Genomic DNA, 13,437 nt, shown 5'->3' with positions numbered 1-13,437 from the left:
CAGAGCACCCGTGTAGCAGGGATAAGGCCTTGAATTTATATATGATATGAATTTATGAGCTGGATTTGGGCTAGTGTTATGGTAGATTCTGGAGGACACCTTACTCAGGCCTTCTGCTCAGCAGGGCAGGATAGGAGGCACAACAGGGACCAGTGGGGAGGTTGCCATTAGGGGGATATCCTAAACGAATAGATTTAGGGTCTGGCTTATAGCTTAGGTTGCCTGGGTCAGCGATGGCAGTGTCTGGTAATGATGGGCCCTGTGGTTCAGTCTGTCAGTGTGATCCTCCCGTACACCTAGGCAAGAAGTACCCTGGCAGAGGTGAATTAATGTGAGTCAAAAGGTCTAGATCTCTCTCACCAGCCTGTGTAGTGCCAGTCCTTTCTTAAGTCTCCTTATCTCAGCATCTCTCATCAAGCCTTGCATTATGCTAACCATGTAGTCACATTTTGAAGGGATAGGACCTATGATTTGGAGGTGGGCAAGGGCCACAGCAGGGAAGCTTAGTGAACTTTGTCTTCTATAAGACCTAGTTCTGCTTCCTTCTGTCTAGGAATCTTTTCTGTTTCTTTCTTTCTTTCTTTCTTTTTTTTTTTTTTTTTGAGGTAGGGTCTCACTGTAGCCCAGGATGTCCTAGAATTCACTATGTAGTCTCAAGCTGACCTCAAGCTCACAGTGATCCTCCTACCTCTACCTCCCCAGTACTGGGATTAAAGGTGTGCACCACCATGCCTGGCCTTTTGTTTCTTTTTTTGTTTGTTAGTTTTTGTTTTTCGAGATGGGGTTTCACTCTAGCCCAGGCTGACCTAGAATTCACTATGTAGTTTCTGGGTGGCCTCAAACTCACGGCAATCCTCCTACCTCTGCTACCCGAGTGCTGGGATTAAAGGTGTGCGACACCATGCCTAGCCATGCCTGGCTATTTTTTTTTTTTTAATTTTTATTTATTTATTTGAGAGCAACAGACAGAGAGAAGCAGGCATAGAGAGAAAGAGAGCACGAGAGAATGGGCACGCCAGGGCCTCTAGCCATTGCAAACAAACTCCAGATGCATGTGCCTCCTTGTGCATCTGGTTTAAGTGGGTCCTGGGGAATCGAGCCTTGAACCAGGGTCCTTAGGCTTCACAGGCAAGTGCTTTAACTGCTAAGCTATCACTCTAGCTCCATGCCTGGCTTTTTTAACTTTTAAAAATTTATTTGATCTGGGGAGATGGCTTAGCAGTGAGATACTTGCCTGCAAACCCAAAGGATCTAGGTTCAATTCCTCAGGACCCACATAATGCAGATGCACAAGGTGGTACATGCATCTGGAGTTCATTTGCAGCAGCTAGAGGCCCTGGTGCAACCATGCTTTCTCTCTAATAAGTAAATATTTTATTATATTATATATAATCATATTATATATATTATATAAATAAATATAATAATTTAATTATTTATTTATTAGAGAGAGTGTGTGTGTATACATGCGAGAAAGAATATATGGGCCCTCATTCTGCGTTTTTTTTTTGTCTTGTTTTGTTTGAAGTAGGGTCTCTCTATTGTAGCCCAGGCTGTCCTGGACCTCACTCTGAAGCCTAGGCTGGCCTTGAAATCATATGATCCTCCTGAGTGCTGGGATTAAAGGCATGCACCATCATGCATAATTGGCTCTCTTGCCATTCTTCCTCCTAAGGATTCTTTATCTTATTTGTAAAGAGAGAGAGAGGGAAAGGGAGGGAGAGAATGGGCACACCAAAGCCTCCTGCCACTGCAAATGAACTCTAGATGCATGTGCCCATGTGTACATATGGCTATATGTGGGCATTGAGGAATCAAACATAGGCTGTTATGCTTTTAATGGCTAAGTTACCTTTCCAGCACCAATTTTAACTTGTTAAAAATATTTTATTTAGCCAGGTGTGGTGGCACATGCTTGTAATCCCAGCAGTTGGGAGGCAGAGGTAGAAGGATCGCCTTGAGTTCGAGGCCACCCTGAGACTACACAGTGAATTCCAGGTCAGCCTGAGCTAGAGTAAGACCCTACCTCAAAAAATAAAAAAAATTGAACTCCAGACACGTATGCCACTTTGTACATCTAACTCTATGTGAGTACTGAGGAATCAAACCTGTATCCTTAGGCTTTGCAGGTAAGTGTTTTAATTTAACCACTAAGCCATCTCTCAAGCACTGATTTTAACTTAAAAAAATATATACATACATACATACATACATATATATTGCTGGGCATGGTGATAGATGCCTTTAATTCCAGCACTTGGGAGGCAGAGGTAGGAAAACTGCTGTTAGTTTGAGGCCATCTTGAAACTACACAGTGAATTCCAGGTCAGTCTGAGCTAGAGTGAGAACCTACAGAAAAAAAAAAAAAATCGAATTCAGAAAGAATTGGAAGAGAAAAAGGATTGTGGGTTGATCAGGACAGGAGAAGAGGGTAGGATGAAGACATAGAAAAAGTCTGCCTCATAGGAAGTAGCACCTTAGCCAAGCTCTCTGTCTTTGAGCTAATCTGCAGTGTCCTTGTCCTAATTCTCCTTTTTTTTTTTTTTTTGAGGTAGGGTCTCGCTCTAGTCAAAGCTGACCTGGAATTCAGTATGTAGTCTCAGGGTGGCCTCCAACTTACGGCGATCCACCTACCTCTGCCTCCTGAGTGCTAGGATTAAAGGTGTGTGCCACCATTCCTTTTTTGGAGACAAGTTCTCATGTAGCCCAGGCTGGCCTTGAAGTTTCTATGCAGACCTTGACCTACTGATCCTCCTGTATCACCCCCCAAATGCTAGATTACAGGCACTCTACCAAATGACTATATCCCAGCTTCCCTTCTTTTCCTGTTTTGTGTTCTCATGTAGCCCAGATTGGCTTCCAGATCACTATGTAGCTGAGGCTGGCCCTCAAATCCTAGTACTTGGGAAGATGAGGCAGTATTGTGAATTTCAGGCCGGCTTGAGAGTCACAATAAAGCAGTAGTGAGTTATTAGCTACCAAATTAGCAAAAAAATTAAACATTGATAGCATCCATTGCTGGATTATATAAATCAATGATGGGAATATAATTTGGTACAAGATCTGGATTCTGCAATGTTACTGTTCATAATCACTGGTCCAGAAACTTTTTATTTTTTTGGATTTTTCAAGGTAGGGTTTTGCGCTAGCCCAGGCTGACCTGGAATTCAACTATGTAAGTTTCAGGGTGGCCCCAAGTCGCAGTGATCCTCCTACCTCAGTCTCCCTAGTGTTGGAATTAAAGGTGTGCACTACAACCATGCCTGACACTTTGATTTTCCTGCCATATCATTTCCTTTTACAACATCTATTGATCTATTGAGTAACAACTCCTAAGAGCTAAGAGCCATTTTAGGGACTGAGGCCTTTTTTAAAATTTTTATTTTTTATTTTTTAGGCTTATTGAGGTAGGGTTTTGCTCTAGTTCAGGCTGACCTGGAATTCATTATGTAGTTTCAGGGTGGCCTTGACCTCACGGTGATTATCCTACCTGCCTCCTACTAGGAAAAAGGTGTGAGCTACCATGCCTGGCTTGGCTGAGGCCTATTTTTTAGAGACTTTAGAATCAATGTGGGTTCTGAACAGAGGGAGATGATCTGACCTTCTTATTACCTAGTAAGAAAGAGCTGGCCGAGGGAATTAGTCAGGGAAAGGCATTTAGGATCCAGTGTTGCAAGGCACAGTTAAAGACTTGGAGGATTTTTTTTTTTTAAAGTTTAAGGATCATTTTATTACAGTTAGAGAGAAAAGCAATACAGCAGGTCAGCTGTAAATCTTAGTAGTTGGTAGAAAGAGGGAAATGGAAAAGAGGAAGAGAGAAAACCAGGCCTTTTGAGTTAGGATCAGCAATAGAGGTCTGAAAGCAGCTGTAGAAAAAGAGGGAGAAGTTCCACCATTTCAGGGCAAACATGCATAGGATTTTGGCCAGTACCCATGGAAGACCTAGAAAAAGTGGAGCAAAGGAAGTTGGGCTTTTTTTTTTTTTTTTCCTTTTCTTTTCTTTTTTCGAGGTAGGGTCTCACTCTGGCTCAGGCTGACTTGGAATTCACTCTGTAGTCTCAGGGTGGCCTTGAACTCTTGGTGATACTGCTACCTCTGCCTCCTGAGTGCTGGGATTAAAGGTGTGCGCCACCACACCCGGCTAATAGGCTTTTAAAAAATTTTATTTATTTATTTGAGAGAGAGAAGGAAGCAGAAAGAAGGAGAGAGAGAAAGAGAGGGAGAGAATGGGTGCACCAGGGCCTCCAGCCGCTGCAAATTAACCCCAGACACATGTGCCACCTTATGCATCTGGCTTGCATGGGTCCTGGGGAATCAAACCTAGATCCTTTGGCTTTGCAGGCAAACATCTTAACGACTAGGCCATCTCTCCAGCCCAAAGTTGGGCTTTTTGAGTTAGACTCAGAAGAAGTAGACAGGCTTGGTGAAGATCTGTAACAACCACAGGCTTTGCTTGAAGTTTTGATAGTGTTAAGAGGCAGCAGGGAGGAGCCAGTGTAATGCTGGAGAAGCAATTTCGGCAGTCTATGAAGGACCTAGAATGTGTGCTGTGTAGAACTTAGATAGGACTTTTGAGACTTTAAGATCTGACAGAGAGCAAAGGGAAAGGCTCTAAGCCCAGAACTGACTTGGCCAGCTTTTAGATCTACCACACGAGGGCGATATGGAGGCAGACTTGAAGGTGAGGCTGATCTCTCTTTTTTTGGTTTTTCGAGGTAGGGTTTTACTCTATCCCACACTGACCTGGAATTCACTATGGAGTCTCAGGGTGGCCTCAAACTCACAGCAATCCTTCTACCTCTACCTCTTGAGTGCTGGGATTAAAGGCGTGCGCCAATACATCCGGCTCCTCCTTTCTTTTTTTTTTTTCAAAGAGGTAGGGTCTCTTCTAGCCCAGGCTGACCTGGAATTCACTATGTAGTCTCAGGTTGGTCTTGAACTCACGGCGATCCTCCTACCTCTGCCTCCCAAGTGCTGGATTAAAGGCGTGAGCCATCACACATGGCTTTTGTTCGTTCTTTCTTTCTTTCATTTTTCGAGGTAGGGTTTCACTCTAGTCCAGGCTGACCTGGAATAATTCACTATGTAGTCTCAGGGTAGCCTCTGGTGCTGGGATTAAAGGAGTGCAGGGATTAAAGGCATGTGCCACCATGGCCGGCTTTTTTTCTTTTTTTAGTGTAATTTATTTATTTGTGAGGAGAGAGAGGGAAAGTGAGAGGCACACACAAAGTATGGGTACACCAGGGCCTGTTGTTGTTGCAATGAACTCCAGACATACATGCCAAGTTGTACATCTGGCTTTATGTGGGCACTGGGAGATCAAACCCAGGCTGCATGCTTTGCAAACAAGCACCCTTCACTGCTAAGCCAACTCCCCAGACTTGCCAATTTCTCTTTTTCTTGGGCTGGGGGGGGAGGGTGGGGTTGAGGCAGGGTCTTGCTGTAGCCCAGGTCAATTTCTTTTTTCAAGGTAGAGTCTCACTGTAGCCCAGCTGACCTGGAATTCACTATGTAATCTCAGGGTGTCCTTGAACTCACAGTGATCCTCCTACCTCTGCCTCCCGAGTGCTGGAATTAGAGATGTGCGACACCATGTTTGGGTCAGCCTCCATTAAAAAACATTTTTTTTCATTATCTATTTGTGTGTATGTACATGTTCACACATGCTCGCATCTTCACCTCCCACTTCACTGTCAGTGTCAGGAGCTGGGATTACAGACGCCCACCACAGCTTCAGGCTTTTTATGTGTGGCCTGGAGATTGAACTCTGGTACTCCAGCTTGAGCTGTGAGCACTTAAATCAAACCATCCCCACAACCCTCATTGGCCATTTTCTGAATGGCCTACTTATTAAGGACAAATGGACTCCATCCCAGCATCAGGAGGTGAAATCAGATTGACTAAGAAGCCAGTCACATTCACCTTATTACATTTTGTCAAGTGAGGTGAGGGATTTGGGAATAGTATGTTTTTGCCAAAGACATCAAATAGGAAATGGGCTGGGGGGCTTCTGGTAATTTTTTCCTTTCTCCCTCTTGCTCTCTTTTTCTACCTACCTACCTATCTATCATCTATCTATCTATCTATCTATCTATCTATCTATCTATCTATCCAACTATCTATCTATATGACTATCATCTATGTATATATCTATCATCATCATCTTTCCATCTATTGGCAGAGTCTTATGTATCTCAGGCTGAGGATAACCTTGAACTTCTGATACTCCTGCTTTTCCTTTCCAAGAGCTGGAACTAAAGGCACAATCTACCTTGCCTGGTTTATGTGGTGCTGGGGATTGAACCTAGAGCACTGGCATGTCAGGCTAGCACCCTATCACTGAACTATATCCTCAGTCCTCTTTAAAAATACTTCTAGTTAGGCATGGTGGCACACACCTTTAATCCCAGCACTCAGAAGGCCAAGGTAGGCAGATCACTGTGAGTTCAAGGGCACCCTGAGACTACAGAGTGAATTCCAGGTCAGCCTGGACTAGAGTGAAACCCTACCTCAAAAAAAAAACAAAATAAGGGCTGGAGAGATGGTTTACCAGTTAAGCACTTGCCTGTGAAGCCCAAGGACCCTAGTTTGAGGCTAGATTCCCCAGGACCCACGTTAGCCAAATGCACAAGGGAATGCCCACATCTGGAGTTTGTTTGCAATGGCTGGAGGCCACTGGCATGCCCATTCTCTCTCTCTCTGCCTCTTTCTCTCTGTCACTCTCAAAACAAAAACAAAAAAACAAAGAAAAGAAAAAAAAATTGAAAAATAAAAAACCAAACCAAACAAAACAAAAAACAAAGGGGAGATGGCTTACCAGTTAAGGCACTTAAAGCCAAAGGACCCAGGTTCAATTCCCCAGAACCCACATAAGTGCACAAGGTGGCACCTGCATCTGGAGTTTATTTGCACTGGCTGAAGGCCCTGGCACACCCATTCTCTATCTGCCTCCCTCACTCTCTCAAATAAATAAATAAAATGTTAAAAAAAAAAAAACAAACTTTTAGGGGCTGGAGAGATGGCATAGCAGTTAAGGCACTTTCCTGCAAAGCCCAGCAACCCTGGTTCAATTCCCTAGTACCCACATAAAGCCAGATGCACAAAGTGGAACATGTGTCTGGAGTTTGTTTGCAGTGGCTAGAGATCTTGGTTTGCCCATTTTCTCTCTCTCACCCTTTCATTCTCCCTCTCTCTCTGATAAATAAAATGTGAAAAAATATTTTTAGGGCTGGGCATGGTGGGGTATACCTTTAATCCCAGCCCTCAGGAGGCAGAGGTAAGTAGATTGCCATGAGTGCAAGGCTACCCTGAGACTACATAGTGAATTCTAGGTCAGCCTGGGCCACAGTGAGAACCTACCTCAAACAAACAAACAAACAAACAAACAAACAAACAAACAAACAAACAAACAAACAAAAAAACCCCACACTTTTAGGGCTGTGGAGATAGCTCAGTGGTTAAGGATGCTTGGTTGCAAATCTTGCCAGCCTGGGCTCAATCAATTCCCTAGCACCTATGTGAAACAAGGCACATAAAATGGCACATGCATCTGGAGTTTATTTACAGGGGTAAGAAGCCCTGGCACGCCCATCTCTCTCTCTTAAATACATTAAAAAAAATTTTTTTTAATAAACTGAGCTGGGCGTAGTGGCACACACCTTTAATCCCAGCACTCGGGAGGCAGAGGTAGGTGGATCACAGTGAATTCAAGGCCACCCTGAGACTACATAGCTAGTTCCAGGTCAGCCTGGGCTAGAGCGAGACCTTAGCTCAAAACCCTCCCCGCGTAAAAATACCATCATGGTGTGGTGGCACACACCTTTAATCCCAGCACTTTGGAGGCAGAGTAGGAGGATTGCTGTGAGTTCAAGACAAGTTCCAGGTCAGACTGGGCTAGAGTAAAACGCTACTTCGAAAACAACAACAAAAACTTTTAGTTGGGGAGATAGCTCAGCAGTTAAACGTGCTTGCTTACAAAACCTGCTGGCCTAGGTTCAATTTCCTAGCATACATGTAAAGCCAGATACATAAAGGCACATGGATATGGAGTTCATTTATAGAGGTTAAGAGGTCCTGGCTCTTTCTCTCTCTCATCAAATTAAAAAAATTAAAATAGGGCTGGAGAGATGGCTTAGTGGTTAAGGTGCTTGCCTGTGAAGCTGAAGGACCTAGGTTCGATTCCTCGGTACCTAAGTAAACCAGATGCACAAGGAGGCGCATGCATCTGGAGTTTGTTTGCAGTGGCTAAAGGCTCTGGCATGCCCATTCTCTCTCTGTCTCTTTCTCTCTCTTTAAATAAATAAATAAATAAATATTTTTAAAAAATGTATTTTAGCTAGGTGTTGTGGCTCATGCATTTAATTCCAGCACTGGGGAGACAGAGGTAGGAGGATTGCCATGAGTTCAAGGCTATCCTGAGACAACATCATGAATTCCAGGACAGCCTGGGCTGCCTTGAGACCCTACCTCGAAAAACCAAAAAAAAAAAAAATAAATAAAAGTATCTTTTATTACTTTTGTTTTGTTTTTTGAGGTAGGGTCTCACTTTAACTCAGGCTGACCTGGAATTCTCTATGGAGTTTCAGGGTGGCCTCCAACTCACAGTGATCCTCCTACCTCTGCCTCTCAAGTGCTGGGATTAAAGGCTTGTGCCACCATGCCCAGCTACTTTAATTATTTAAAAAAAATATTTTATTTATTTATTGGAGAGAGAGAAAGAGGCAGATAGAGAGAATGAGCACACCAGGGCCTCCAGCCACTTCTAAACAAACTCCAGACTCATGTGTTACCTTTTATATCTGACTTACATGTGTACTGAGTACTTGAACCTGGGTCCTTAGGCTTTGCAGGCAAGCACCTTAACTGCTAAGCTATCTTTCCAGCCCTAAGATATGATTTTTTTTTTTTTTTGAGGTAAGGTTTTACTCTAGCTCAGGCAGACCTGGAATTCACTATGTAGTCTCAGTGTGGCCTCGAACTCATGACGATCCTCCTACCTCTGCCCCCCAAGTGCTGGAATTAAAGGCATGAGCCACCACACCTGGCTATTATTTTTTTTTCCTAAAGATATTATTTTTATTTTACAGAACTATCTGCCTTGAGTCCTTTAGTGTTGACCAGGGTTGAGGGATTTGGTGATGAACTCTGATAATCAATGTCCTGCTTCTCCTTTGTGCATTAGCAAAATGGAAAAGAAACATACCCTTCAGTTCTCAATTTGGTCAACTACTCATTGCACAGGGCATTATGTGGGGAGCCTCAACTATAGAGAAGGTTGTGTCAGGATTATAGCCTTTTATAAAAAATTTTTTTTTAATTCATTTATCTGCAAGCAGAGAGACAGACAGACAGAGAGAGAACGGGCACGCCAGGGCTTCCAGCCACTGCAAACTAACTCCATATGCATGTGCCCCTTGTGCATCTGGCTTACATGGGTCCTGGGGAATTGAACCTGGGTACTTTGGCTTCGTAGGCCAACACTTTAACCGTTAAGCCATCTCTCCAGACCCAGGTTGTGGCCTTTTCAGACTGGTGTGATGGCTCTGATTCAACAGGAGGGAGGTTGAACCAAGGACCCCAAGGTTTAGGTTAGCCTGAGTGACATAAGGAGATCTTGTTTCAAGAAGTTTAGGAATCAGCTACACCCTTCTTCAAACAATGGTTTAAAAAAAAAAAAAAAGCCAGGCATGGTGGTGCACATCTTTAATCCCAGGCAGAGGTAAGAGGACTGGATTGCTGTTAGTTCAAGGCCACCCTGAGACTACATAGTGAATTCCAGGTCAGCTTGGGCTAGGGCAAGACTCTACTTTGAAATACAAAAAAAAAAAAAAAACAACCAAAAACACACACACACACAAAACACCCACCCAACCAACTAAACAAACAAACAAAAAAACCCCAAAACCAAAACCAACAAAAAAACAACCAGGGGTGACCTAGACTCCCTGTGCTGAAGGAAACATGGGGAGTCCAAAAAGTGTTTAGCCAGGGAACATCTGAGGAATGGAGAAAGAGGAAGATGAGGGAAAGGAAGAGACTGCTTAGAGTTATGTCAGGAAACTCAAGTCATTCGGGACCACCCAGAAAGCAATGGTCTGTGTGTGTGGAGAGGTGGATATATGCATACGTGCATGTATGCACAAGAGTGTCCTGATGCTGGGGGCAGGCTGGCAGGCAGGGAGAAACATCTGCTCTGGACCCTAGGGCTGTTGTAGAGTGTGAATGTAAGAGTGCCTGCAAAGGACTGGGGGTAGGGTGGGGATGGAGTGTGGGAGCCCACGAAGCAAGCAGGCTCCAAGAAACATCTGCTCTGAATCCTAGGACTTGCCAGCGTTTGAAATGATTCAAGGGTGAGACTCCAACCTGGGCCCTGCCTTTGGGTATAAGCCAGGGTTGGGGGAGGTCTGGGGAGCCCACAAATGTAAAATTTCCCAGGGAAGAACAGAGCCGACTTTTGACTTTTTCAAATGATTGCCATATGAAACCAGGTTTCAGGAAAGAATACAGACATGCTGAAATTATTAATTTCCTAATACTTCTATTAGGAAGTAAGGATTTGATCCCATGTGACCCTGACTGTTGCCTCAAAGTGCAGTTTATGCTACTTTTCCACTAAATGGCTGTGGAGGTCTGGCTGTATGTGCTTTCTATCTGAAGACCTAGCCAGATGGTTTACTCTTTTTTCCCATACTTCCAGTTAGGACTTTTCTTTCTTCTTCTCTCTCCTTGACAGGTTAGCACTGAACTTCCGGGCTTAAGTTATGCTCTTGTCTCAGCATCCCAAGTAGCTAGGACCACAGTCCTAACTTTTCTGAATCTCCTGGTCAGAGATCTTTCTCTGCCTTCTCTTACATGACAATAAGCATTTTCTTTTTCTTTCTTTTGTCTTTTTTTTTTTTTTCCTTTTGGTTTCTCTGAGGTTAGGGTCTTGCTCTAGCCCAGGCTAACCTGGAATTCATTTTGTAGTCTTAGGGTGGCCTCTAACTCACTACTTCTGCCTCCCACGTGCTGGGATTAAAAGCGTGCACCACCATACCCAGCTCAATAATTGTATTCTATTTCACTTATCCCAACATGTATTTTACTTTCCTTGCTACTGAAAAATGGATTTTCTTGTATTTGTAAACACTGATGTACAATAAAAAAGGCTGGTGGGGTGGAGAAATGGCTTAGCAGTTAAGACACTTGCCTGCAAAGTTTGAGGACCCAGGTTTGATTCCTCAGTACCCATATAAGCCAGATGCACTAAGTGGTGCATGTATCTGGAGTTTGTTTGCAGTGGCTAGAGGCCATGGTGTAAACATTCTCTATCTGCCTCTTTTTCTCTCAAATAAATAAAAAATATTTTTTTTTTTAAAAAGAAGGCTGGTGGGCTGGAGACATGGCTTAGTGGTTAAGCGCTTGCCTGTAAAACCTAAGGACCCCTGTTCGAGGCTCTGATTCCCCAAGACCTATGTTAGCCAGATGCACAAGGGGTTGCATGCATCTGGAGTTTATTTGTAGTGGCTGGAGGTCCTGGCAAGCCCATTCTCTCCCTCTCTCTCTGTCGCTATCAAATAAATAAATAAAAATTTAAAAAAATTAAAAAGAAGCCGGGCGTGGTGGCGCATGCCTTTAATCCCAGTACTCGGGAGGCAGAGGTAGGAGGATCACCATGAGTTCAAGGCCACCCTGAGACTACATAGTGAATTCCAGGTCAGCCTGAGCCAGAGTGAGACCCTACCTTGAAAAAACAAAAAACAAAAATAAATAAATAAATAAATAAAAATAAATAAAAAGAAGGCTGGTAATAAATGATAAATTAGCATTTGTATAATGAAAGTAAATATTCTACACATTTATTCATAGATAACTAAATCTGCAGTCATCCTCTATGGGTGAGAGGCTTGAAGATGTCTGTGGTAAAGTGCTTGCCTAGCATGCAGAAGGCTCTGGGAAGTGTGGGGGAAAAGCAGGAATTCTCCAACATGCCTAAGTACACAGGTTCTGGCCAGGAGATGCCCCATCTGATCTCTGGCTCAGGGACCAGCTCCTTATCCTGTTCCTGGTCTTGGACTTGACATACCCAAGCAACTATGACCAGGGTCCAGAACTCACCTTCTACCCAGAGCTGTTCCAAGTCTGTCTCAATAGTGGCTACGCGGAGACCCAGTGCCAGGGCCCCAAAGGCCAACAGTCCCAAGAAGAGAACTTTGCCACAGTGTTTCTGGATCCCACAGCCCAGAGAGAAGAGCAGGCCCTGGAAGTAAGCACGAAGCCAGAGAGGAGCCTTCAGGCTCCCAGCTAGAATCTGGGATGGAAAGAAAAGGGTCAGCCAGGTGTCACTGTAACAAAGCAAGAAATTCTTCTCTTCTCACCCTCTATCAAGCCCTAGCTTCTTGATTTTTGGAGGCAGGACAGGATGCATCTTATAGATAGAGGCTCAAACGTGGACGATTTACTTCCTTCCCCTCTACCCTCCCCCCTAACAAAACCACACACATAAGATACAGATCCATTTTGTGAGTTTACACACACACACACACACACACACACACACACACACACACTTTTTCACTGCCCAGATGACAAGAAGAAACAGACACACAGCACTTGCACAACGTCTTGTCTTCAAAGACATATCCAATGACATTAGCATTAAAAGACCTTAACACACCCCGCAAAGGTCCAAGTGACAGACGCGTCATACTCTTTCCAGCCTCTCATTTACTCACTTGAGGTGCTGAAGATGCAGCTGGGGGTGTATAGCACGGAGGCAGCTCTCCAAGAGGCGGTGGCCCCGCCATGCTGTTTAGGATGAAGAGGGGGGCGCGACTGGCGCCCCCAACCTGCGTTATCTGAATGTTCCCATGGGCTAACTTGGGCCCTTGTACAGCCCGGCCTCGCTCGGGGATTCCCTGGTAGGAGAGGCTGGGTGCACAAGTGCAGCGCCGGGTGGCCCCCAGTGGCCTCCACGTGTAGGTAGAACTAGCGCGCACAGCTCAAGACAGCTCTGGGGGGGCAGCTGCGGCCTCAGAAAAAGGCAACGGGCTGGGCGACGCCCTCCCATTGGCTGAAGGGGCAGCAAATTAGCCAGAGCCGTGCTACCGAGCGGTTGCTAGGTAACGGCGGAGGGGGCGGGTCAGGAGACCACCCAGGCAGGCCCACCCTTGGCCTCGCCCTCCCTGCTGGCCTTCCCGCCCACGGGGCCTTAGGGGAGGAGAAAACTGGGAGATCCCGGAATGGCTGGGTGTTAGCCAAGTGCAAGTCAGGATGCTTAGAAAGAGAGTCTGTTAGTCCCGTTGGAGCCACAAGTTTTCCAGACTCAGTCCGAAGTCAAAGACAACCCCCCCCCCGCGCACCTTTCCACTCTTAGCAGCCTTTGGTCTGCTCTTCACGCAAACCAGAGTCACTGCGCTGAAATTCAAATCTGGTGATTGCTACCAAAGTACCAGATCC

The 13,437-nt window shown here is 44.8% G+C and overlaps 1 protein-coding gene across 6 annotated transcripts in view; it reads right to left on the bottom strand.

The window, feature by feature from the left end:
* Window positions 1-13,026, bottom strand: part of Ptch2 (patched 2) — a 33,224-nt gene extending 20,198 nt beyond the window's left edge. For all 6 annotated transcript variants that reach the window (XM_045150596.1, XM_045150598.1, XM_004670470.2 and 3 more), the window contains exons 1-2: window positions 12,714-13,026; window positions 12,097-12,289 (exon numbers count right to left, since the gene is read on the bottom strand). In XM_045150596.1, the coding sequence (XP_045006531.1) occupies window positions 12,097-12,289; window positions 12,714-12,785 (265 nt within the window). In that variant the 5' untranslated portion in view covers window positions 12,786-13,026. The remainder of the gene's footprint in view (window positions 1-12,096; window positions 12,290-12,713) is intronic.
* Between the last annotated feature and the right edge of the window lie 411 nt (window positions 13,027-13,437).

This window comes from Jaculus jaculus, chromosome 5, assembly GCF_020740685.1.
Source record: "Jaculus jaculus isolate mJacJac1 chromosome 5, mJacJac1.mat.Y.cur, whole genome shotgun sequence".
Lineage (NCBI taxonomy): Eukaryota > Metazoa > Chordata > Mammalia > Rodentia > Dipodidae > Jaculus > Jaculus jaculus.
Note: the sequence above shows the minus strand (reverse complement) of the source record. Positions and strands in the feature narration are given on the sequence as shown.